This window comes from Arvicanthis niloticus, chromosome 16, assembly GCF_011762505.2.
Source record: "Arvicanthis niloticus isolate mArvNil1 chromosome 16, mArvNil1.pat.X, whole genome shotgun sequence".
Lineage (NCBI taxonomy): Eukaryota > Metazoa > Chordata > Mammalia > Rodentia > Muridae > Arvicanthis > Arvicanthis niloticus.
In genome coordinates, this window is record NC_047673.1 from 26,125,912 (window position 1) to 26,153,098 (window position 27,187).

Sequence of the window (27,187 nt, forward strand, 5' to 3'; positions counted from 1 at the left end):
GCATGGGGACAAGATACCAGGCTCTGACAGCTGACATTCTGTATTATGTGCACATACACTGTGAACTCCAAGTACCTACTCCTGGCATCCAAGCCATGGTGAAATATAATTCCAATAAGCTAAGTTATAAAACTGCAAAGGACTCAGGCTCCTCCAAGTTCCAATCAGTCTGGTGTACAAAGGCCCTAATCATGCACAGCATGCTATTTTCACCAAAATGCACATTTTTGCAAAAATAGTATTTCTTTCTGCATAGGCTGATAATAAGGCAATGCTTTCAAAAAATATGTAAGTACACATTACAGATGACTCTACTCTTCCCGTTAGAGATCCAGGGCTTCAATCAGCCTTTCTGCAATACATTCCAGCATCCACTATCTGGTGCCCAAGGACCACAATCAGTCAACAGCCAAAGCCATTTCTCACACTCTGCCTTGCAGGAACTGGTACATAATGAATGTAGAGTCCTTTGTACGCTGACAGCAAAGCTGAGCGGCTTACTGGCAGCCACACCACCAGGGCTGTTTCACCTTAGCTGGGAGACCATGGTACTCTACAGATCACTGGCATTCTTTAACACACGCAGTTGAGGTGAGCTGGGAAGCAGACAAAGAGCAGGCTGGCTTCACACACCATTTTTTTTCATTACAATAAGGCAGGGTGAAAACAAGTAGGAACAATGTTTGTTTTGTTTTGAATAGTCATTATTACCAAATATTGATACATGCAAAAAGACGTGTGCCCACACAGATACACAAATTAATGTTTTTAAGATGTTGTCAGGATGAAGGTCAAAAATAAAACTCCCCTTCCTATTTCTCCAAGGTAGTCAGAAATAACCTCTTTCTCTTAGAATATGGGGAAATTTTTCTTTTGAAGAAACTTACATATAGAAGCCATGATTGTTGATTTCCCCCAATGTCAACACTGTGAGGGGCATTTACTTCCAGCAACCGGCAGGATCAAAGCACTGCCTTGTAAAAATGAGCTGTTTTGTTTTTCAGAGATGGACTAACATGGGAAGTTTACAAACAAGGAAATCACAGATGTTAAAAGTAGTTAGAAACTGAAAAGGAATTCTGACCTATATATTTTTACACTACACTGTGTGTACCCAACAGTGACAGCTCACATTATACAAGAAATGAAAGAATGTCACTGAAAAGTCACCTGCCTCCACTTCACCCCATCTTACAGTTCCGGAGCAGAGCTAACAAGTCATCTTCCCCTAGCCACACAGCCTTACTAGCCTGCCTGGCTTGCTCCTTGCTATGCAGCCTAGGCTGGCCTTGAACTCATAGCAATCCCCATGTCTCAGTCTCCCAAGTGCTGGGATTACAGGCATATACCACCATGGATGTCATATTCATTAGTTAATGAACTGGTCCTGAAGCAGTCAAATGAGTGTCTAGTTTCACTATTATCTATCAGGCTCCATAACTAGGCTAATTTCTAGACAAAGAATCACCAAATTTGAGCCTTAGAAGACAAGATATATGTACATTAGAGGAAAGAAACTAAATTGTGAAGTACAAGAACATTTTATAAAGCAAAGAGTTAGTAGCTTTAAATATTATAATAAACCAAAACTTTCCCATCAGAATTACTCTGAAGCACTGATCTTATAAACATGAAGAGGAATGAAGGAAGTTCTTCTGGGTCTATTCAGGTAATCAATGTATTTCATGTCTCCATAGCCATGTTTTAATTCCTGGACTTACTAGGTGTCTCAAGGAAGAGCTTTGTAAAGACTTCAACCAAGAACCTCCATTACCAAGCTATGAGGGGCCTTTTATGTTGCCGAGTGTGTGGCAGTGCTATGAACTGACAATTTGGATACTCCTTGGGCATGCTGCACAGTGCTATGAACTGATAAGACAACACAGAAATCTTTGCATTGAGGTACCAGCATATACAAGAAATCAGTTCTTTTAGCCAAACCCACAGCCTATCTTGGGGAAGAAAATATTAGTTTAGGTGATGTATTCCATTGTGTTTTGGTTTGAAGTCTCAGAACTAGTTACATGGTTGTGGAAAGAACTTAGCTACATGACCAGTTAACAATCTATTCTCAAGAAACTAAAGCTAGACAGATTCTCATGCACACCAATCTTCCAAAGCTAATCTATTACATAGAAACAAGGGGCTGAGGAATAATTAGCCTACTGTTTTCACTCTAAAATCCTTCATGAGGAGTTCCAAGACAAGGCATAACCTACAAAGTTCTGTGAGTTTTGAATGCCTCGTTCCTACCCTTCAATCCATCATATCTTTCCATCTGCTCTGACGTGGCTTCGAAGTCCAGCAGTTAATATAAAGTCACAATCAAAGGAAACATGCCACAATTTTCCAAAACAAAATATTCTGAGGCTGTAAAGAGTATTCTTCTGGAGATCCTTTATTCAATCAATTGTCTCCTAAAAGCTAAGTGGCCAAGGGAAACAGAACATCCACTAGCTAACATTAGTCAGCGTTAAACACTAACTGTACTTTACATAATCCAGCTAAGCTAACTGAGACAGTAACCAATGCACTCAAGTGGTTATACATTTAAAGAAGTTAAAATTAGACAAAATAAAACCTTGTGTTGCCAGTCACACCATCCTGTAAGGCGAAGGCAGCTAGAGCTTATCACACAGACAGTGTAGACAATACACGAGAACTGAAAACTTGGACTGTAACTTGTATTGCAAGCTCTGGTAATTGAAAAGCCCTCCTTTAGCCCACATTCTTCTGACTCTTAAAACCAAATTCTTGCAACCAAAACTGTTAAGTTTTTCTTTCCCTTTGTTGACTATCAAACAACTGCCTCATCCCCATAAAATACTGGGGAACACTGAGCTAGAACCAATCCTTCAAATGCCCAAGAGGACAACTATATAGAAACTGGAAACATGAGCATGAACACACAGATAAAAAAGGGGGGACTGTATTGTGAGTTGGAAACTAATGGGCAGGGATGTGTTTCTCTAGGAAGCTGTTAGCCAATGGGCATTATTTAAAAGAAAATGACCTTTTAGAACACAATGCAGAGGAAAACCCCTTGGATACATGAAAAAGTTCTCAATAGGGCATAGTACAAGGCTTCATAGGACCTGAGAGCTCAGAATGCCCACTATTTCCAAGTCATCAAATACCAATCCAATGGCAAGATTAAATAAAAATTCAATCATAATGTTGCTCTGAAAAAAGGAAGTAGTTTAGAAAAGTAAACTGCATATTTGATCTACTTGACAATAATTTTGGGCTATAATGATGATCTTTCATTATTTCTTTCCTTTCTCTCTCTTTCTTCCCTCCCTCCCTCCCTCCCTGCCTCCCTCCCTCCCTCCCTTCCTTCATCCCTTCCTCCCCCTCCCTGGAACTCAGTGTGTTGACAAAGGCTGGTCTTCATTTTGTGCTGATGATCTCTAGCCTGACCCCCAACAGCTTACAGGCGTACCCCAGTAAGTGGAGGATACAGTGGCTTTTATGTGGGTTTTGTTGTTGTTGTTTGTTCGTTTGTTTCTTGGGAACAGAGTTGCACTGTGTAGCCCTGGCTGAGCTGGCACTCGCTTTATAGAGCAAGGTAGTCTGGAAGTAACAAGATTCACTTGTCTCTGTTTCCCAAGTGCTGGGATTAGAGGCCTGTGCTGCCATACTGTGCATCTAGACTTTTTTGTAAGACCTACCAATAAACCCTTTCAAATATGAAATGGGTGCACATAATTGCCAGGGATGTTCTGTAATATGGTACAAGTGTCTTTTCATATTATGTATTGATGTATATTTTACATAGCTACATTCATTTCTTTCAGAGGGAGGAGACCTCACTATGTAGGCCACAGTGATCCAACCTGCTTCTGTCTCCTGAGTGGTGAGATTTAAAAATGTGTATCACCATGACAGGTATATTCACATTTGCAAAATATTTAAAAATTTTTACTTTGTGTTGTGTATACGCACGCATGCTCATGCATGTGTAAAAATGTGCTAGTGGAAGCCAGAAAGGGGTGTTGAGATTTTTCTGGTGCTAGAGTTATAGGTGGCTATGAGTCTCTAGAGTGGGTGCTGGGAATCTAACTCTGGTCCTCTGCAAGAGCAGCAAATGTTCTTAACCACTTGAATCATCTCTAAGATACTACTAAAACCACAATATTTTTATTGCACCCCAAAATTTCTCAGGCTTTTGTGAAGCCTCGTTTCATGCCAACAACTGCCTGATTTCTGTCCCTAAAGTTTCTATTTGCTTGACATGTCTTCTTTTTATCCCCCCACTGCTGGGGTCTGAACCCACTGACTTGCACAGGTTCAAGGACTGACCCTGACGCAGCCCTACAGTGTCCTTAACACTTCTAGTTCACACAATGTCATCTAAATGAATTAACTGAACACATAAACTTTTGATTCTAGTTTTTTTTTAACTTGATGTAAATGCTTTTGAAATCTGTCCTTGTCACTAAACAGAGTAGGTTTTTAAATTGTTAAACAATATTCCATAACATAGACATATTTAATTTGATTTTCCTTTCCCTAGTTCCAGTCTTTGGTGGTTATAAATGAAGGAATTTTAAACAACTATAGAAATCATTTCAAATGGACACATAATTTTATTTCCCTTGGGCAAACATCTAGTAACGCTGACTGCCATGTTGCATTTTAAATATATATATTTAACTTTGTAAGAAGTAGTCAGCCCACATCTTTTTAAAAATCTAAAAAATTAAACCAACACATCAAATTACAAATTCTGCCAGCACGTGATCCGTTTGGTGTTTTCTCTCTGCTTGAAATTCTTTCCATTCTCACTGTTATTAAATTTATTTTCCTTTTCCTCTGACTACTTTCTTACAATAGTTCTCTAAGTAATCCTTAATGTCTTCAATTTCTAAATCACAACTACCACATTCATCTCTAATTTAGTCTACCCCATTGCTCAATGGTGTCAAAGACAATTCTTATGTCATCAAAAAAATAGTCCCATAGACTTCTGTGTTAGTTTGTAAGTCCTTAGGATTAAACTTGTCACAAGAAACAAGGGTCTGACAATTCCCAAACAGGCATGTCAGAAAACTCTGGGGCCTCTGCAGGCTGATGCATTCAAAGGGCAAAGCATCCTGATAAAAGAAAGGACTGCAGGGAAGCGATTTTCTTTTCAAAGATAACAATATGGCTCCTATAAATCACAATGTGCTGTGTTTATATAGTCTCACAGCTCTGAAACAGCAGCTACTACACATCAAACAGCTTCTTATATAAAGAGATCAATTTTGCCTACAGGTTTGATCAAAAACCATTTTTTTTTTAAATAAGCATTGTAAAATACCTCACATAAAATAATACAAACAAAAGAGAGTGTTGAGTATGTTGATACTTCTAATTCTTTGATGGATGTACTTTTCTCTCATAAATGTATGAACCATGTTTATGTAAAATTACCCACTGGCCTTGATAAAGGGCTGATATAAATACTAACTCTTGGAGCACTCAAGGACTACAGCAGGCTGGATGGTGGAATTTTCAATGAACTGTTACTCTAGCATCTTTAGTTGTCTGTCCTTGACAGAATTTCTTTTTGAACTATTGAATGTATAGATACATTCAATAGGGATTATCTGAAAACTGATGCTGTATTTTTCTTAATAGTTCAAGGCCACATACTAGGACCTTCCAATACAGTATCAGGATAACAAAAGCCGTGGGCCTATGAAATGAGTGGCCAAACACTTCTAGAATGCTACATATTTTGTTATTTCAAAACATTTACTTCATTTTCTTTTCTCTTGGTGTTATCACATACATTTAATTTTGAACATATAAAAATGCAGGTCCTTTCTAGTAGTGGTTCAGCTCTGGACAAGTGAGAACTGGTAGATACTTCAGTTTCTTAATTTAAAAGAAATGTGGGGATAGGAGATGTCTATCTTTCTAGATAGAAGAAAACAATACCATGTTGTGGAACAGAATGTGAAAATGCCAGTAACTGACTGCCGTAGTGTATGTAAGTAACAAAAAGATGCTCATGGAGACTAGATGCAGTGCTCTGCATCCCTCAAGTCAAACCTACATTCTCATAACCAACAAGCAGTGTCAGGATAAAGAAGGATCCTTTGATTTGTACTTAAAATGTGCTGTCCAGTTCTCTTAACCTGTCTTCCTCTGTTACATTACAGCAGGCTGGAATTCTGCTTCTACTTTCATTTTTATCATAAAGCTGAAAGTGGTGGTAGGAGCTCATGACCATGGAGAACTGAATGAAACCCTCCAGCACATGTCTCGAGGGCAGGATAGGGCCTGCCTGACTTGGGAATCACTGAGGAGTTCTAACAAAGAGCATCACTGTCAGGGCCGAAACACTTCAAACAAATTCGGGATGTGCTATTATCTACCCATGCCAGTTTGACCAAGTCATTTAACCTTTCTCCAAATCTCATGTTTCTCAATTTTTAGAAAAGAAAACTTACTTTACTAGGTTGCTCTGAGGGTCAGGAATAATACAAATAAAACACCCAATACTGCTTGACCCACAGAGAATACCCAAGATAGTAACAATGAAGAATGTGATTCAAAATTTAAAGCACCCGGCTTTTACACTAATAATTGGTCCTTATTTTGCTCTGTGTAACCAAGGACAGTGTTCATCTTCTCTCACTGAACCCTTGACAGTTTTTCAGTTAAAAGAATACTGACAGCATAGGAGAAAACAGTTCCTACTCCCCAATATCCTTCTCTATAATAACATCAATTTTTGCTTTGTTGTTTTGCTTTTTTTTTTCAGTGAAAAGAGGGTGGCATTTTATATTATATATATATATTATATATATTATATATATTATTTTATATTATATTATTTTGAGGGGGTGGGGTTTGTTTTTTTTTTTTTTTTTTTTTTTTTTTTTGGTGTTCCCAGAAAGTTGCAGAAGTAGAGAAACTGCTAAAACTTATTAGTAAATCAAAAAAGAATAATCTTACATAATAACCAAGAAATGGCAAAAGCTTTCAAAGGAGACACTGTAAGAATTATGGGTGTTAGCATCTCCCTTCTCTATGCAAAGACAGCAGCAAACCTCATGAAGCCTCACCAGGATCACAATCGGCTTGCCCTTAGAAAGCATGCTATTTGTATGGAGGTCCTGTCACATACATTCATGCTCGTCACTCATACTCTAGCTGGTGACCCCTGACAGCTGCAGGTATATCAACAGGTCATCAGGAATAATGAGTCTTAACAAAGACAAGTGTTCTGACATTTCATGCACTTGCTATTACATTAAAAGCTGACATTAAATCATATGTAATGGGTTCATGAAATGCATGTTGAATGTTGCTACATGCATGTTGAATGTTATTACATGATTGTACCAATCAACTTTGATATGCAACAATCTACAAAACTTGATTCAAGTTCACTATGCACATTAGAAAGCATGTTAAACATGAAACAAAGTTGAAGTTAAGCTTGAAACAAAATTTAAACATGAACCTAGCATTACCATTTTATATTTATATTTAATATTTATTTATAATATATAGGAATTTAATTTTAATACTGAAGAAATGGACATCTTTCCTGTTGGTAATGATTGTCTCCAAAATGATGGGATGAGAACAGAGAACAATGCTTCCTTCATATGGCCATTAAACAGTTAGAAAAGTGACCACAATCCTTGCATAGAGTGACTTGCTTTCTAAACAATGACACTTGTCAGTCTTGCTTCATTCCTAGAGCCAGCCTGAGTCTTGTACTATTTCCACACTTATACTGGCCTGTTTCTCTTTTTCCTGAGAAAGGGTCTTACTCAAGGACCCAGTCACGTCTTGAACTTATGATCCTCTTACCACATTTTACTCGCAACAAAACATGGTTGGGCATGGTGGTATACAGCTTTAATCCCATCAGCAGGAAGCAGGGGCAGGCAGACCATTGTCATTCCAGAACAGCCAAGACTACTATGTATGTTAAAACAAAAAAACCAACCAACCAACAAACAAAAAATCCCCAAACAAAACCAAAACCCCTCCAAACCAACCAACCAAAAAACAAAAACAAAAGTAACTAACTAAGCCTTGTCTCTGCTTTTCTTATTTGATATTTTGCATTATTCTAAAAATACAAAGTCCCCCCCCCTTCATTTTATAAGCCAGTTATAATTAGGCAGCATTTTCCAGAAAACACAAAATAAATATGTTTTTTTATAGATCAGAAGTCACATATCTGATTAGTTTATTGATGACTATTAATTTTTTTCTTTACAAGTTAATTCAAACAGAAGCACCTGTCAAAGAATGTCATTTTAAAAGTCTGACAGCAGATCACACTTAACTGCTAGAGAGTAAATGTATATATACAAACTTAATCATTTTCACAGAATTAGAAGCACACATTATGTTAGGTCACTCAGATTGTGCCATTGAGCTTTCTGTTTGTTCTAGACTATCAATGAAGTTGTTATTCTTTGTCCTAATCCTGTCCTGTTGATCCCCCTTCCCTAACTGCTGCAATGCAGTCTGTCCTCCCACAGAGATACTCTGTAACATTTTTGTTTACAGTTTTTGTTGCTGTGACCTTTGTAGTTTTTGTTTTCTTGAGACAGCCTCAACATTTAGCCTCACCCTTGTGATCCTATTTCAGCCTCAATACTGAAGGCATGTGTCACCATGCCTTCTGAGGTGACACTTTTTAAAGCAATAGTGGTGTGTTGGGGAACCAAGAGAGGGTAGTAGTGAGTACAGTTAAGAACAGGATACGCACGCACGCACGCACGCACGCATGCACTCACGCACAGTGCTTTTGGTAACAAGAAAGGTAGTCCTCAGGAAGGAAGCGTGTAGGTCAGATCCACTTCAGGTCCTCTGTCTAATATGCATGGTGCCTTCAGCAATGAGGGCTTACCTTGCATCCTGGGAAGAGAGGGGCAACCAAGAGCAACAGCAGTAGCCTCCTCTAACGTTCTGGAAGTCTCTTAGACAACCCTGACCAATGATTCAAAATAAGTCTCATAACTGTCATTGGGGTATGATAGCACTTGGGTGAAACCCTGCCAGTCCGGAAGGGAATTTCTCATTTCAACTATGTATGTATACACACTTACATGTATCGTGCATACTTTTAAACACATAGTTAATAGTATGATTGCTTAAAGCTTCTACCCTCCTTCTTCTGTATCTCCCTTCACTTCCTAATTAAGCCACCTCGTTTCTCTCATTTCCCCATTTGGTTGCTTGTAGCCTATAAATCTCCTCTCTAGTGCTCTCCTTCCTGTGCCCCTAACTTCCCCCACACCCTAACTGTCCCTTTTTACTTTCCTGACTTAGGCAGTTACTTCAGGCCGTAGATACACACCTGAAGACTTGGAGAAGGAATTGTCAGAGAGTCTGGGCTACTCATTCAGTATGGTTTCCCCCTCTCCACTTCCTTCCCTTTTCCTCCTCCTCCTCCTTTTTTTGTTTTGGTTTTTGAGACAGAGTTTCTCCGTGTAGCTTTAGCTGTCCTGGAACCTGTTCAGTAGATCATACTAGCCTTGAATTCACAGAGATTCACCTGCTTCTGCCTCACGAGTGCTGGGATTAAAAGTGTGTGCTGCCACCACTGCCTGGCTCAATATAAACTTTTCTAATTCTATCCATTTATCTGCTAAGTTCATAATTTCATTCTTCTTTGCTGTCGAATGGTCTTGCAAGTATGTGCATACAAGGTTTTCACTGTCTATTCACCAGTCAAAGGACATTTAAGGCTGTTTCCATTCCTAGTTACTGTGGCTGGAGAAGCAATGGACACAGCTAAGTATGAAGCAGGATGTTGAGTCCTGTGGGTATATATGCAGAGGAGTGGCTAACACGGGTCACACAGATTGATTTTTCATGTTTTGAGGATTCCCTGTGCTGATTTCCAGAATGGCTGCAGCAGTCCTCAGTCATAGCAACAGTGAATGCAGGGTTCCTTTCCTCCACAACCTCTCCAGAATTTGCTGTATGTTATTTTGTAAATCTTTGCCATTTTGACAAGTGTAAGATGAAATTTCAAAGTTAGTATTTCCTAATTGCTAAGAATGCTAAACATTTTTTATATACTTTGTAGCCAATTTTACTCTTTTGTAAACTCGCTGTTCATATCCTAAGTCCATTTTTAAATAGGTTATTTGGTCTTCTGATGCTTTATTTTTTTTAATTATTTATATATCATGGCTATTAAGCCCCTGTCACATATATAGCTGGCAAAACTCTCACATTTTGTGGCCTTCCTCTACAACTAGTTGATTGGTTTTGTTTTGTTTTGCTATGTAGAAGCTTTTTATTTTTATAAAATTCCCTTGTCAATTGTTGGCCTTAATTCTTGGACAAACATAATCCTAGTAGAAAAGCCCTTTCCCATACCTATATCATGTCCAGTTTTCTAATTTTTTTTTCTTTTAAACAGTGACAAATTACACAGCCAGATAGTTTGTGGCTGGCCATATTTATAAGGTACAATATTCAGGTTCATCTTGTCTCCAGCCCAAATAAATTTAGACACAAAAATTTAAATTAGATATATATAGAAAACATAATGTGACAAAGATAGAAAACTATTTCAAATAAATTTACATTTTAAACAGCCATACTTTTAGAGAATGCACTAAGCCAGAGACTGAAAATGATTCTCACACAATCTCTCATTCCGTTAGCAATAGACATTATCCATTCATTTGAGTAAATGTAACTCAATTGATAGAAGCAGTCATTTGTATAATGGCTTCTGCATAGAATTATCTAAGAATGGTGACAAAGACTACCTACCTAAGAGCTCTGTAATTGGTGTAAAATCCCAGCAGGCTATTTTCGGATCCTTGGCAGCCTCATGTTTTATCATCTTAATGACTTTAATAGATTTAAGTAAAAAATTTGTTTGAAAGAGTAAAAAACTTAAACTCAGGATCTAATCATTTCTTTGGTATTCTTAGAGTGTTTGTCTTCTTTATATAAATCTATCGTTTCTAATGATGGAGACTAAACGGAGAAACCATCAGATTTTACAGGAAATTACTTTGGAGACAGGTCTATCCAAGGGCAGATGATGAAACTAACAATAACTCAGAAGTTCTTTCAACACAGTCACACAACCTGTCATTGCAACTGGCCACCAGAAGGGGAGGGGGGGGGGAGAGAGAGAGAGAGAGAGAGAGAGAGAGAGAGAGAGAGAGAGAGAGAGAGAGAGAGAGCGAGCGCTTGTGTTAAAATCCTTACAACTGAACTGCAAAATCAAATTTATCTGTTTTTCCCTTTTAAAAACCAGCAGAAAAAGAAGCATTCTGGGGGGAGGGGAGGATTCTAAAACTACGTATACAGTGTTAGGAATACTCCACAGCACTAAAGTTCTTGTGAATTTATTCTAAGAATTTAGCTTTTTGTTGAGGCAAGTAGAATTCCATACTCCATGAAAAATAAAATTTCCAGACTTCACATGCCTTTTGTTATAATATGGCATTAAGGGAAGAGACTGATGAAGAGAGCAGACTTGCTTTGTCAGACCATAAAAACACAGCCTAGAGGGCAGCACCGTCAGGGTCTCTCCATCCTTATACCTGCACCAACCCAATACCTCACTCCAGAGCTAACATGCTGAACCGAAGAAAAACACTTGTTTTGTATCTATCTATCAAATCCCACAAACAAAAGCAAAACATTCAACACAAATGCTGAAGGAAGAATGTGCAAATACCTCTTAGTGTCCCACCAGCAAATAGCACTGAGGCTGATCAGAAGTTGAACAAACCAGGCTGATTATTGCAGTGAGAGAATGTGGCCTGTGAGTAGGCAGTCCCATACCCAAGTAGAGGGTGTGAGAGACGGTCAGTTTGAGTACTTGGGCACTGGTTGGAGATTTAAGGAAAGAGTCTAAGGAAGAAGAGGTTTGTTCTAAATTGGCTGCAATTACAAATAGAGACATGGCCATGAGAAGGTACAAAAAGCAGCTGCTGAGGTAGGTACTGGGGATACTGTGAACTACACAAAGACTCTGCTAACCTCTGTGTTAGCAATGTTGTTATACCTGTTTTCTTGTTTTATTCATTTGATATTTTTTTCCCAAATGCTCCAACTTGAAACTAATGTTACATGAAATTGTTTAGGTCTAAAAAGAGAAAAATAGAGCCTGCCCATGTCAAGAGTATCTTGACATACCTGTAGTACATTTGCATCCATTTAGTGTGTGTGCATGGGCACCCCACCACCACCACACACAAACTTAATTAAACATCTAATAATAAAAATGAAATTTAAAAGATGATACTTATTTCTCAAAGATTATTTCTGCCAATTGGCTGGACACAATTTCTTAAAATCTGTACCATAATAGCCTGGCCAGTTTAGTTGTCAATCATTGCTAATTCCAACACATTGCTGAACATGTTCCCATGCCCCCCAGGGGAAGAGATACTAAGACTCTTCGGTGACTCTCCCTGTTTCCTGGGAGGCCATTCATTACGGTGGTGGATAAATGTGAGTTTAGGTGCTCGTGCACTCACTTACCTGTCTCTGAGTAAAGGTTTCAGAATATTTTCATTGTCATGTCTATAGTTTTTGAGCAAAACTTCCTATGTCAAGAGTACCTTGACATACCTGTGGCACATCTGCATTCACTCGTGTGTATGGGCACACCCCCAAACTTACACACATAATAATAAAAACAAAATTTAAAAGATGCTATATAAACGAACGCAGAACATTTCCTTCCCTATGCTCTGGACGCTGATTTTTGCTATGTGGGTATAGCCATTTTTTGGTAAGGCATTTTGTAAATCCTTTTAATTGTTTTTTTTTTTTTTTTCATTATATACAATGTCATTATCCTTATAAATCTTAATATATTTTTATTTTTTGAATATATTTAAGTTTTTCTACTTCATTTTCGAACCTATTTGCTCAAAAATATCTTTACTTTCACTTTTGTTTAAATCACAGATTAGTTTTAACAGTTTTTTCTAAAAAGTATCACATAAAGATCTAAAGCAAAACAAAAACAAAAACAAACTTGAGACTAATCTTTCACTCTCCTTTCTTTCAGAAACTAAGCATGTAAACGCGACATTATTTTCCATGTCCTAGAAGAAGGTCACATTAAAGTGCATGTGTCTATGGGTGTGACTTAGAGCCCTTGCCTCTTTCAGGAGGCTTCTTGGCTCCAAAATGTGTCAATTCAAATAATAGCACTACTATGTCAGCATGGGATTTGACTCCCTAACACATACAGTACCTGCGGGTGGCAGTGACACATGTGTCATGGTTAAATAACTACAAGAGAATACAAAGCGACCAAGAGCTTTCTGTGAGACTGAGATATACCGGCTAAAATCCGCTGAGTTGTCAATGTCTTCGAGGAGCCAGACAATTTTATATACAGCCTTATGACCAGCAAGCAGGACCACACACACACATCTGAGAGGCACTCAGGTTTGCATGTGGCTTCCACTCTGATTTGGACTTCCTCCCTCTCTCCATCCTTAGCTCGCCTTTGCTTCCACAGCAGCACCATTCAAGTTTCTGTTTGGGATGTTCACTTTTCTTCTGTAAAAACTATAGGTGAGAAGTTGCTGGGTTTTGAAAGTGAAAGAAGACTAAGTTTGCAAACAAGTGCACAAGGTACTGCTCTTCTGGAGATGCCTGCTTCTGCCTGTTAGTGGCCCTGGCATTCTAATAACTTCTTTAAAAAAGTCATTTTTGGTTCTGTCAGAAGCAATATATCATTTACTCTCAGTGCAATGGAGGACAGTAGAATAATAGAAAAACAACATACAGAAAGATTGAACATCAAGAGAAAAAAAAGATTCCTTTTCATTTACCCAGGGCCCATTTCCAAAAAGTGAAGCCAAATACATATAACTACAATTGCAAAGAGCAATAAAATTTTTCTCATAAATAGGAAAAAAAGAAAGACAGAAATCTCAAGGAAAAGAAGATAAACCTAAGAACCGGTAGCCAGAATCCCCTTCGCAGCAGGAAGATGGGCAGTGTGCTTAGATAGGAGGCTGGTGCCCTCAGAGCCACAGAGCCATGGACAGATAGGCTCTCCACTGTATAAGCTCCTCTTCTCTGGAGCTGATTCGCTACCCAATTAAGCTCATAAGAACTATTTCCTTTAAAAGACATTTCCATTTATAAAATGATCCAGTCACTTAAGATAATTACACATTTTTACATTCTCTCAAAGGGAATTAAAGCAGATATTTCCCTGTACTCCTCTCTATTCCCTGTCAGGTTGTCAATTCCGAAGACTTCCAATGTCCACAATTTAAAAAAAAAAAAAAAAAAAAAAAAAAGATGTGCAGGATTCCAAAACCATCAGAGGGTTATGATCAAATGTATAAAAATCAAGACACTCTTAAACTGCTGCTATTCTAAGTAGGCCTGATACATTCCTCAAGAAAGTACTGTTTGTCACATGTTGTAGTCATACCCACAAAGCTGAGATGGCTAATTTGGTCACAAAGCTCCCTGGGAACTAGCTAGTATATCTAGCATGCAAGCAGGGTAAGGCATCCTTCAGGTAGGAAGTGAACACACTGGACTGTCACTCCATTAGGAACATAGAGTGTACTCTGGTCTTGTAGAAAACATAAGGCAAAAGCATACAGACAGCATCTGCTTTCAAACAAAGTCAAGGAACTAAATGCCCAGTAGTTAACTTCAAAACAAGATAAAAGATAAACAATTAATAACTGTGACAATACTCATAAAATGTTCTGCTAAAATGACAAGGAAAGTTTAAATTTCATTCATATTTGAAAAGAATCATCTAATCTTGAGACAATAAATACAAAAGACTCCTGCCTGCTAGGCCCACCAATTTGTACAATTCTGCCCATGACCTTTCTATGTTTTCTACATGTGTGTGTTTGTCTTTAACACTTCAGTGCCCAGGCCCTAGACACATGGCAACTGTCTTGGTGTCTTCTCAGGTACCACCCCTGCTTACATACAAGAATTATCTGACTCTCTCTTATTGGTGATGATACACTAAAATGGTACTTAAATGTGACTATCTGAAATACACATAGCTTGTCTGCACTCAGGGCCTGGGGTTTCCTCTTCATCCCTGACTTTCTTAGCAAGCATGTCAGACTTGCTGGTTAAGCTTGCACAGAACAGTACTCTCTAGGAAATACCTTTGGATTCTCATTGCTTTGCTATATTTCTTGTGTTTTCCCTCTGTTTACCTGTCCCACTCTCCCAGGCTTCCTTTCTGAGATTTCAACCTTCTTGAATATTACCAATTTTAATGTTTTCTGGTTTATTATTCCTGTGTTTCATTTTACAAAAGGAAAAAGTTTAAAATGATTAAGTAAAAACACTTCACTATATACTAGGAATTTATTTCTACTGAAACAATTAATTCACCTCAATGGTGGTAGCTACAAGAAAAAAAGATTACATACGTTCTGTGGGACTCGGAGTCTGGAAATGGTTAGCTGAATGACTGTGACCCAGCAACTCAGGGCTGCTTCCAAACTATAGGACAAGCCACAGACAGTAGTATCTCAAGACTTAACTGACCCTGGAAATCTTTGGTTTTCACAGGATGTGGCTGGTAGGCCTCAGGGTATCTGACTGGGTCACATTACATACTCCAGGATGTAATTGCAGCCCTCCCTACAGAGTCGTCACAATACAGCACTGAGCTGTCTCTAGAGTAGAATAATCCAAGAGACCAAGGAAGACAGTGTACAAGACAAAACCACACAGTAGTGACATACCATAACTCTGGTACATAGTGGGGCTAGGAGACAACATAAAGATGTCAAAACCAAGACACAAGGAGCTAACTACTACATATCATTGCTTACAGAAAGAATGTCATATAATAAATACCTTTTCATAGTCACAACTTAAAAGTCTATCTTGAGAATAACCCGTCAATAGTTCACAGGGAACTTATTTTATATATGTAAAATACTCTATCAGACATACAGAATACTAGTCACTAGTCATTTAGGTAGACTCCAATATTTTGTAATGACAAATAGACAACTCATTGCTTATATATTTTGTGACTGAAGAACAAAGTGTTATAAAATCTGGTCTGAATTCCCAATGGGTTAAAGTTGTTTCAGGAGAGCACTGGCTGACAAGCTTTTGAAAGGAAGAATGAAAGTCTTACTGCACCTTGTTCCTGTCATTTAAAACAGCTTTAGGATGTATTTTTCAGGCACTTGATATAAATGATACACAATAGTCCATAACTGTTCCCTGCATCCCAGCAAATCTAAGAAACAGAGGTAGCAGCAACATCATTAAGCAAACAGCAAAGTGTTAAAAGGGGGAGGAGGAGCAAGCGAGGCAAAGGTTATAGTAGAATCTGTAAAAAAGACTGTAATCACTAGGCAAAGATATAGCAAATGATAGGCCACTTTTTAAATGTTTAAGAAAAGATTCAGAGTTCAAAACTATTTAAAGAAATTCAGTTGCCAGGCATTACTGGAAAAAGTCATAAGCCAAGAACCATTTCCATAAAACAGTAGAAAGATGAACTGTATTATACTTGAGATAATACTGCATCAACGCTTTATTTCCCAATTATGATCACTACATTTTGGCTAGTAACTTTGCTCTTAGGAGAGTATACTCCAACGTGTGGAGCCATGTCTGCAACAGACTCAAATGATACAGTAAAGGCAAGTGTAAGGCAAGTGTATGAGAGAGAGTTTGGAGTCTGACTATGTAGGCCTGGTAAATCTACATAAAAATTACCGTAAAACTTGATTTTATCAATCTGATGGGATTTGCAAACCTTGGAGACACACTTCTGGGGATGCTGGTGTTTCCTCAGAGATTTACTTGGGAGGGATGACCCTCCAGAATGTGGGCAGCACCAGTACATGGGTCTAGCTCCTGGTCTATAAAACAAGGAGGAGGAAGATGAATAGCACTCATTTCTTTCTGATTCCTGACTCACACAGATGTGACCAATCCTCCTTATACTCTTAGTCATGTCTTCTCTTCCATAAAAAAACGTTATACTGTTAATAAGACATCTGTTCTAGTCTACCAATAACCATCCATCTACTGACTAATCATTTATTTTACAGGTATTTCATTGAGGCTTGGGATCATAACAATAAGCACAAGAATCTACTACTAGCAGGGATGAGAATCAGGCAATACGTAAATGAAATCGCTGAGTATGGGAAGAGGTGGGAGATGGGAAGAGTAATGAACTTGTGGTATGCATATACAAATTTCCCTTTATAATTAACTACTGCATCATCGAACCATTTAACCTCTGCCCCATTTAGATATAAACGTGTTGCCAGTGATAAGATCTCTTTAGCAGAAGGTTTAAGTTAAGAGTACTATGTCCCCTGGGGTTCCAGTAATAAGCTCTCCTAGTCTAAGGCTGTCAGGGACTGATGATACAATGGCTTGCTAGCAAATGAGGGTAACTGAGTTGGCCTTTTATTAGCAGCTGACCTTCTCTTCACTGGCACCTAGAGCATGCTGGGAGATGTTATTACACAGGTGTTAGAACAACTATCCCTGAACATACGAACATACTAGACACAGAAGTACACATTTGAAAGCAGTTTTGGTTTTCAGGATAACACAACATTTTGTATCATATCTACCCCAGATTCCACAGCCTCAAAATAACATTACACAGCAACACTGGCACTGTGCACAGCAAGGTTGAAACAGAGCAGGAAAGATGGTATTCTGCAAAGGCCCACTAGTAACTCTTCCACAGCAAGCTACTTCCTTTAACTACAGAATTCAACTATACTACTATGTAATTAACAGTGCCTCTTCAAACTGAGGTGATCTTTCCCATGATTTTACTATTCAGCAACATCAGAATCTTTTTTAATGATAAAATTTTCATGCCATATGTTCAGGGACTCTAAAGGTCTTTGAAATTTAGTTTTTCAAAATTGAAAAAAAAATTATATATATATATATATATATATATATATATATATATATATATATATGTTATTGGGCTATTCTAATTTTAAAGCTGAGCCAAAGAATAAATGGGATTAATAAACAGCATAGGAAGAAGATAAAAAAAAAAAAAAAAGGAAGACTATGGAATTGTCCTCTCAACCTCATTATCCACTAATAAAGCATTAAGCTATTGACAATTTTTATTTTTGGTCAAAATTTGTAACTGGAACAGTAAATAACAAAATCATAAATTTACTTTTACTCCATTTTAAAAGCTAAAACATTCAACAAATCTCTATATTACCTTTTTGTCAATATCACAATACCAGTGATCCGGTAATATCTCATTGTTTTTTTATAATTGCTTACATCTTGGATCTTAATTGGGAAAGATTTAGAAAATCAGGAATATCACAAAAATTCATGCTGTTAATTCTCATAGATCCTCATAGTATCAAGAGTAACGAGTAGAAATAACTAATTCAAATACTTTCAGATCAAAGAGATGGTTTAGCTCTTAAGAACACAAACTGTTCTAGAAGACCCAGCATGCACATTAGGCATATCACAACCTCATTTAACAGCAATTCAAGGGGTCCAACATCTTACCCTGGCTTCCTCCTCGAGCACTGCTATGCTCATGGCATATACTCATACAGACATGCTCATATACACATAAATAAAAATAAATCTTTAGCTGAGTATGAAGGGGTAGGTAGATCTGAGAGGAATTAAGATAAACATGATTATAATACATTGTATAAAATTCTCAATTCTCTTTAATCCCAGTACTCGGGAGGCAGAGGCAGACAGATCTCTGTGAATTCAAGGCCAGTCTGGTCTACAAACGAGTTCTAGGACAGGACAGCCAGGCCTGTTACACAGAGAAACCCTGTCTTGTAAAAACAAAAACAAAGCAAAAAATCCTCAATTCTCAAGGAACACAAATATTTATTTGAAAAAAATAACATGGACAGTCATATTAAGATTCAAAATGATGCAGATATATGAACTATGTCAAAGGAGATTCAATAGTAGTTTTAATTTTGTGCTTGTGGGAATTTTGACTACCTGTATGTTTGTTCAAGTGCCTGTGAAAATCCAAGAGTGAGTATCAGACACCCTGGAGCTGGCCTTCCGATGGTTGTGAGCTCTCATAGACATGGATGCCGAGAACTAAACCTAGGTCTTCTGGAAGAGCAGCAAGTGCTCATAACCACTAAGTCATCCTTCTGGTTCCTAAAACAAATGTGTTTTTAAAAGATGATGGGACTAGAGAGATGGCTCTGTGGTTTAGAACACTGCCTGGTCTTCCAGAGATCCAAGATTCAATTCCCAGCACCGACATGATAGCTTATAACTATATGGGATCTGATTCTCTCTTCTGGTGTGCAACTATACACACAAACAAAACATTCATATACATAAATTAAATTATTTTAGGATCTCTAGGGAGATAGAGTAAATATGATTTTCCCTATTACTATCAGTAAACACACCTAGAAAACTTACATGTGGTGCATCAAACAAAAATAAGAGAACCTTAAGAGGTAGATAGAAGCTCAACCAACTAGGGGCTTCAGTATAAAGAATGACATAGCATTCAGTTCCCAAGCTCTTCTTAACTCTATATATCCTAAACCTTATGAACTAAAAAGGCTGGCAACTTAGAAATATCAACTGCCATAGTTAAAATGACTCCTACGCTTCTCTAAAAAAACTAAGCAGAACCTATCAAGACAGGCAACTTGTGCAAAACGACCAGCCTTCTCCAGTGAAATACTACCTGTATCTAAATACCCTCCAAATACGTAGCCTATCCTACCTATGTCAACTAAAAGCCAGTGACAACCACAGATGTGCACTCTCCCCAGGCTTTAATTAGAAAGAGCCTGAACTGTCATGTCTGCCAATAATGTCTCCTGGGATCATACTAAGGATGACTACAGAGCTCCACCTCCACCCAGCAACAGTAACATGTTCTCCTACATTTTCTCACTGGTATGAAGTCAGCGGAGGCTCTGTAGAGAGTCATCAACAGTAGAGGGGCTGCCACCCCAAGGCCATGATATCAGTGGAGATTACATAGATAAATGTAATGAGAAACAATACTATCCAGCCACAAAATGATCAATAGCAGTCTGGAAAAGAGGCAGATGTCCACTCACTCTACTTTGGGTGACTGACCAGGTATGAACCTACACACAGCTCATACAAGGAGATAGTGCCTCTACACCCTGCAGTTCTTTCTCCAGAGCAAAGTAAAATTAAGATACATTCTCATACCACAAAACGTATAGTGTCAATAGGAAAAAAAGCATTTGCTACAAGATCATTACAAATCAAATAAAGAGGACAATCAATATTCTACAGTTTCTTATTGCTACCATAACACAAATATATTACACTAAAGTTATAGGATTCAGAAATCTACCACAGGCCTTGGGGAAATCTACATACACCAATTAAAATAACAGAACCTGGTAGAAATAAAGATAGAATACTGCACAATTAATTTTGTGTGAAAGAAATTAATTCTAATATAATAAATGATATTGGCAGGTTAAGAGTAAGTAGGTAGATAAATGCCTTGCAAGAATGTTTTTACAGCATGTATCAGTATCAGTTAAGTAGAATTCAGAGACAAGAAAATGATCAGACAGTCCTGACATAATGAAAATAGGGCCAGTTCACCATGAAAGAGGCTATCTTAAAACATGCATATACCAGACAATAAAAATGGAGTACACTTGAAGCAAACATGAACAGACTTAAAAGGAGGTACAAATTTACAATTTTAGTTAAAATTTTACTACCACTCTCTTAACAATGTTTCACAATCTCCTTAAAGGAAAAATGGGAGGCAGGGGAAGGGAGGCGGGAACAAAGGGAATGTTTCCTGTTTCAGACTACCCCAGTTAACAGTACGTAGCTAGAACACAGCAAACACCTCTATGATGTAGGTATTCTATATACCAACAGATGTTATCAAAATCTCCTTTTGATACTTAGAACAGTTTTACAAGATATGGCCACTGGGGAGGTAGTAAAGACTACAGGGGGGTCTCCTTGTACTATCTGCTACATATGTACACGAATCTATAATGGTATCGACATCAAAGTCTCAAGGAAAGAGCTAGCATTCTTACAACAGCAAAACATTAAGAAATTCTAGCACCATCTATACCCATAAACAGATGTGGGAGCTGGGTATATAATAAATCACTTGCCTAACATGATGAGGCCCTAAGTTCTAATGTCCAATACCACAATACCCCCCACAAAGCAAAAATTACTAAATTTACCATAATAAAATTTAAAAGAACCATTTAAAATAGAAATTTGGTCAAAGTTCTAATCAAAAATGTTACAGAACTGCTTATTTAGTACCCCCCCCCCCAAATAACAGCTACTCTCAAAGTACACACAAACAAATTATTGGGCTTCACAATACTGTTACTGATGAATGGAGGCTCTCACTGGGCGTTCCTTACGCTTTTAGGACAGGGGTTCCATGCTAAGAACATAGTAGTATCCAATGTATCCAGCTCCATTCTCTGCCCTGGGGCTCTCTGACATAGGATACTGGATGACTTTGAGCTTGTTATCCCCTGCCTTCTCTCCCACAAAGCTCAAGGATGGTATTACAATGTGTGCCATCATTTGGGTTAATGGTGATATAAGTTTGATGACTTTAATTATACATAAAGACAGTTGATTATGAATAGCTTGAAATACTAGAGTGCTGTGGTCTTCCAACATTGTTAGAAATTAAAAGTAGTATGTGTATTATGACAAGAACTCTTCTAAGGCCTACTTACATTATTTTACCTGTCTTTTATTTATCAATAACTCAAATGTTTTAAATATCATGTATACTCATCTAGAGCCATGTTTATTGCAGACAAAAAAAAGAGCTTGTGTGTCTAAGAAACACCCAACTGTATGAAAATATGGAGCAGAGAATAGAAGACTGAAATACACAAGATATAAGCAAGATCATGACAGGCCGTAGCTGGAGAATTTGAATTGTATCCAGGGGTAATAGGAATACATATGTTTTCAGAACACGATGCAGATTTATGTTCCGTAAAGCCTACTCTGACGACAGTGAAGAGAACTGAGATTCAGAGCCCCATAGTGACTGTTGTCAAGGAAGAGGATGAAGATTTGGGTCCCAAGGCTAAGGCATAAGGTGGTGAAAAACGAGAGGTACAGAAATCTGAAAGTACAGCAAGCAAGTAGGCCTAATACCAAGAAGGTGGATGAAAAGTGTAAGAAATAATGAGAACCCTTTCCTTGAGTGAACCCCTAGTGGTCAAAGCTACACAGGCGGAGTCCAGATCCTTAAAGTCCTCATTAATTATCCCACTTACCTAAAGAAGCAGTGGAAAGCAGTGGAGGAGGATTCCGGACATCCACTGCTGAGTGAGCATGCCAGCCTCTCCAGGCACTCACCCCACTCCTCAACACGCTCTGAGATGGGGAGCCACAGCTGACCACTGCAGCACAGCAGGCTACCCAGCAACCACAGATGAGCAACTCTTTACAAGTACAATGGGCTCAAGCTCAGGTTTCTTACTGGTTTGGGCTGTGCTGTTGTGTTGTTTTTGAGACAGGGTATTTACTCCATAATACAGAGAAACCTGGAACTCTCTAAGTAGCTCAACTGACCTCAAACTTGCAGTGAGTCTCCTACCTCAGTCTACCAAGTGCTGGGGCTACAAGAGTGAAGAGTTATTTAGTTTTCAGGCTCCTTTGTGCAAAAATCCTTCTTCTTTATTCTTGTTTCTCAATCTCAACTAGAAAGGTACCAGGGCCAATTTCCAAGCCAACCTTGTGCCCAAAGAAACACACACAGTTCATATTCTAATTATCATTGATCTTGCCAACAATAAACATGTCTTGGGCCATCTGTCCTTCTGTAAACTCTCAGTCTTAGCCAGTTTTCACCTTTCCTGACTCATCCCACTGACACCCTCCATCCTTCCCATAGTGCCCCAGAGATTTTACTTTACACGGGGAAAAAAATCCTACTTAGTCCTGCTAAGAAACAATATCTTTTCTTTTCTCTTTATGATTTTTTTTCAGCCAGGGTTTGTGTTGCCCTGGATGTTGCTCTGTAGACCAGGTTAGCCTCAAACTCACAAAGATCCACCTTGCCTCTGCCTCCTGAGTACTAGGATTAAAGATGTGCACCACCACTGCCTGGCTAGCAGTGCCTTTTTTTAACATGGTTAGGCATTCCCAAAATTATAGCACAGGCAATCCAAACAGACCTTCACACACATTCAAGTCAAGAACAGAAACACCCATTTCTAGGTGCTAATCCTGAATATGGTAAAGAAGCACAATTCTGATGAAACTGAAGATCTCAAAGTCACAAAGATGAATAAAAGCAAAAAATAGGGTCTGTAGAGTGCTTGTCTATAATGCACAGAGGCCTGGGCACAGAGGCATATATCCACACCACTAATTCAAATATTGCATGTCAGGTATGAATATCAATCATTAGCAAAACACAAACATGTATATGTACATATTGTATTCAGTACTATATAACATGTTGCTGTATACAGTAGAAAAGCAAAGACTACACAAGGTACATCAATGCCATCTCTAAGGGAAAATATGATCTTTTTTTTTTAATGTTTTTCTTATTTCCCTCTATTTCCAAACGTATTTCTTATAAACAGAAAAAGTCCAAACTGTTACTCTTAAAAATCCAAAATTATAACATACCAAATATCTTGCCCAACAATATTTACATAAACTTTGGCATTTTATATTCTTATTCTAAAACCAACACAAAAAATACACAAATAAACCCACACTGTTTCCAAGTCCCCCAGCTGATTACCTAGAACTCAGGTAATTAACAAAAGCTAAAACCTTTTAGACTTCTATAAACTTTATCATTCACTCAAATAGTTCAGCAAACATTTGAACCAGTCCTTCCAATTAGCCTTCTCTTTCAAATGTCTAATGGCACTATCCAAAGCAAAGGCTATGTGGTAATGGTCAACTGTCAGACTGACAGCCTCTGTTTGCTCTTTATATATAAAACAAAATCAATCAAACACATATTTTTAATGCTCTATAAAAAGAATTTCTCTTTATTAATTTGCTTTAAAGTATACATGCACATTGTTTGGCTAATGCAGCAAACTTGTAACAAATGATAAGACTATCAGATTTTCAGCACCTAAATACCCACAGAGAAATTAAAGAAAGAAAATCACTCAAGTTATATAATGGCACTGCAACTCCTCTGGAATAAAAATGAGACTCAGAGAAAGCATAACACCTCAGCTATCCTTTTCAGAGCCTCCCTGTCCTTCAGTGTGATAAGGACTGAACATGGGCTTTGCACTTACTAGACAACACTGGGTTGTGCCCTGAGTCCACTTCCCTTTGTAAAGGGATGCTTAATCTTCTACAGTGTAGTTTGGGAAATAATACTTCCATCGTAACTCCGTCAGAAAGAATTCCTTAGTAGCAAGCCTATCTGGGCAGAAAACCACTGTGAACCAGCTCACCTGAGTGTTTCCTCACTGCGTGTTATATAGCATAGATGTGCAGTAAAATAGTTCATATTTCCAAGAAAACTACTACTATTCTAAACTTTTTACCTTAAACCACAACTGAAAGAAAAGTTGCCTCAAAAAATAGTTTTAAAAGGAACAGTGCCAGTAGCAGCTGAACAATATTAGTAGTAGGTCTGTTACTAAGAAGAATGTAGAATGTAGAATCTCCCCATCTACGTAAAGCGCAATGCTAGATAGTGTCCAAATCAACTTCGGACAAGCTATCTGTCCTCCACCTTGCTCCAGCCTCTCCAAGCTAGCATGCCAAAGCTCTCCCCTTAAATGATCTTCTCTGACCTGCAGTGAAAATTAGGAGACGGCTTCTTACAGCTAATAGCTTATATCTAAACTTATGTCTTTCAAAAAGTAGAAATACAGTCCTAAAGCCAATGATGCATTAAATGCCCCTAACAAATGAACAGGCAGGCAGAGAGATGGAGAGGAGGAAAGGTCAGGGGGAGGACACTCAGAAATACAGTCTTGCTTGGCATTTGTCACATACTGAAGCAGCTCCTCTGAGAGGAGCTGTTTCCGTACTGAATTTCTCTTCTGGCCAGAGACCACTGAAAGCCGCTCTACCTTTGTGCACCACTGTTTAATAAGAGACTGAAGGTTTCAGGACCTAGGCAGGTTGGAGACAAATCAGGTAGGCCTGATCTCATCATGTAAAACTACGCATTAACTTTATCTCCATTGATTTAAACAGCTTTATTCCTCTGGTATATGCTCTCCTCATGCAGCAACTCATTTAATCTTTAATTAATTGAGAAATATCAGATTACTCTGATTTAAGAGTCATTATACTCATTTTAGCACAGTGGGAAGTTGTCTTTCCATGTAGAGTAATTAAACAAAATTCCATATATTTTTAAAGCTTTCTGTACATAAATGCCTTCACAATCTCTGTTAAGAGTACACAGCACAGATTGATAACTTAAACAGATCTCCCGTAGTTAAGAGTCACTTCCACACAATCTACAACAGCACTGTTAGCACTGCAGTGACAAAGAGGCTCCAAATTACAAAGTAAAGGAGGGCACAGGCAGCAGGGCCAGGATGCTGAGAACAAAACAAACAGAGCCATGCGGCACTGAGGCACTGAGACCGAAGATCAATGAGAGCAGCAGCTCCCGACCTGGCCCTTAAACAGAATCGTGCAGACTGTGACTAGGGGTGCTTTCTACCCTCAGGGTCTCCTCTGTGATGGTTCTTGGCATTTACTTTAATAAAATTGAAAAGCCCTAAATCTGCATTATCAGAAGTAAAAAGACAATATAATATATTACTGCAGTCCAAAAAACTTGGCTATCAGGGTAAAAAGTGCAAAGACATAATAAAATATATAAAAGTGGGCGAGGAAAGCACCAGAGTGTTTAACTGTTCACCCCAGAAATAAGGCAGCAGGTTGTCTTTCCAATGAAAACTACTTTGACAATAACACAAATGCCCTTGTCTGCTCAACAGTGAAGGGCTTAAAAAAAACCAACCGAGAAGAGAAGGTAGAGGAGAACTGTGATGTAAGCCATAAAACTGACAAAATATGAGAAACGCTATGATTTAATGCTGTAATTCTCAGTGCTATAAGCAGTAAAATTAATATATATATCAATCTACATGATATATATACACACATATATAGGAATATATCTCAACACAATGAATTAAGATACACATCCAATCAATAAGGTATTTAGTATTATCTTAGCTTCATTAGTGGGAAACTATTCAGTGCATGAAAATCTTAGACCATCAGTCTGCTAGCTCTGGTTCCTTACCTGTGAGGACAGCTTTTGCTGAAGGATCTGCCAGGTCCAGAGCTGATTTCCCATCGGTGTTCCGGATGTTTGGATCGGCTCCGTGCTGCAGCAGCACTGTGCAGGGAAAGCAGAAACAGTATCTTACCTCGGGGATACAGAGATTATTTACTGGTAAGTGTCGCCTCGACATGGTGTAGGCATAAACATACATTGCACAATTTTTTCTCTTTCAAGAAAAGAAAAATGAAAGAAAAAGGGAAAAAAAGCACTGCAGCAAAGGATCTTCTCTAGAGTAAAGCGAAGTTGGCAACTTAAGGTACAGTATTATCACATGACTTGACATCATAACCATGAAACTAGAAGCTTGCCCTGTACAGTCCAGCTTTGCCTCCCGAGGCAGCAGCATGGGAGCTGTGTGCTTGTTCACTGACTCGCTCTGTGAGATGTGCTAGCTGAAGCTGCCCTATCTTTACTACCACTGTGACTGCTTGTTGCTGCTGCTGCTGCTTCACTGCTGAATTTCCAAATGCTTCCTCTCTCAGAAGAGTTGTAACCCTGTGCAAGGCTTTTAGTGGCTCAGTGCTTACATATGAAACTCACCATAGACACACTGGCTCGCTTCCAGAAGTTTAGCAGACACAGTAATGCATGCAACTCCAGCTCTTGCAGCCATGCTACAAAAAAGAACTATCTCCTGTATTATGATCTTCCATCAAATTTTTAGAACTAGAAATCCAATCACTAAAGTACATGTAACAAAGGTATTTCATTAAAAAAAAAAAAAAAAAAAAAAAAAAAAAAACTACAGAGAATTCTTAAGATTCAGAACCTCTTATAAATTAATGGGCAGGTAAATAAAATATGGATATGGCATTTTGGTAAGTACCTAATGCCAACCTAACTACCTCTGCTGTATAAGAGCAGAGCCCCAGAGACTACTGGAGTGCT

General features: G+C 38.2%; 1 protein-coding gene across 2 annotated transcripts in view; it reads right to left on the minus strand.

The window, feature by feature from the left end:
* Positions 1-27,187, minus strand: part of Tnks (tankyrase) — a 142,565-nt gene that overhangs the window by 67,054 nt on the left and 48,324 nt on the right. For both annotated transcript variants that reach the window (XM_034519890.2, XM_076914025.1), the window contains exon 3: positions 26,258-26,353. In XM_034519890.2, coding sequence (XP_034375781.1) covers positions 26,258-26,353 — 96 coding nt within the window. The remainder of the gene's footprint in view (positions 1-26,257; positions 26,354-27,187) is intronic.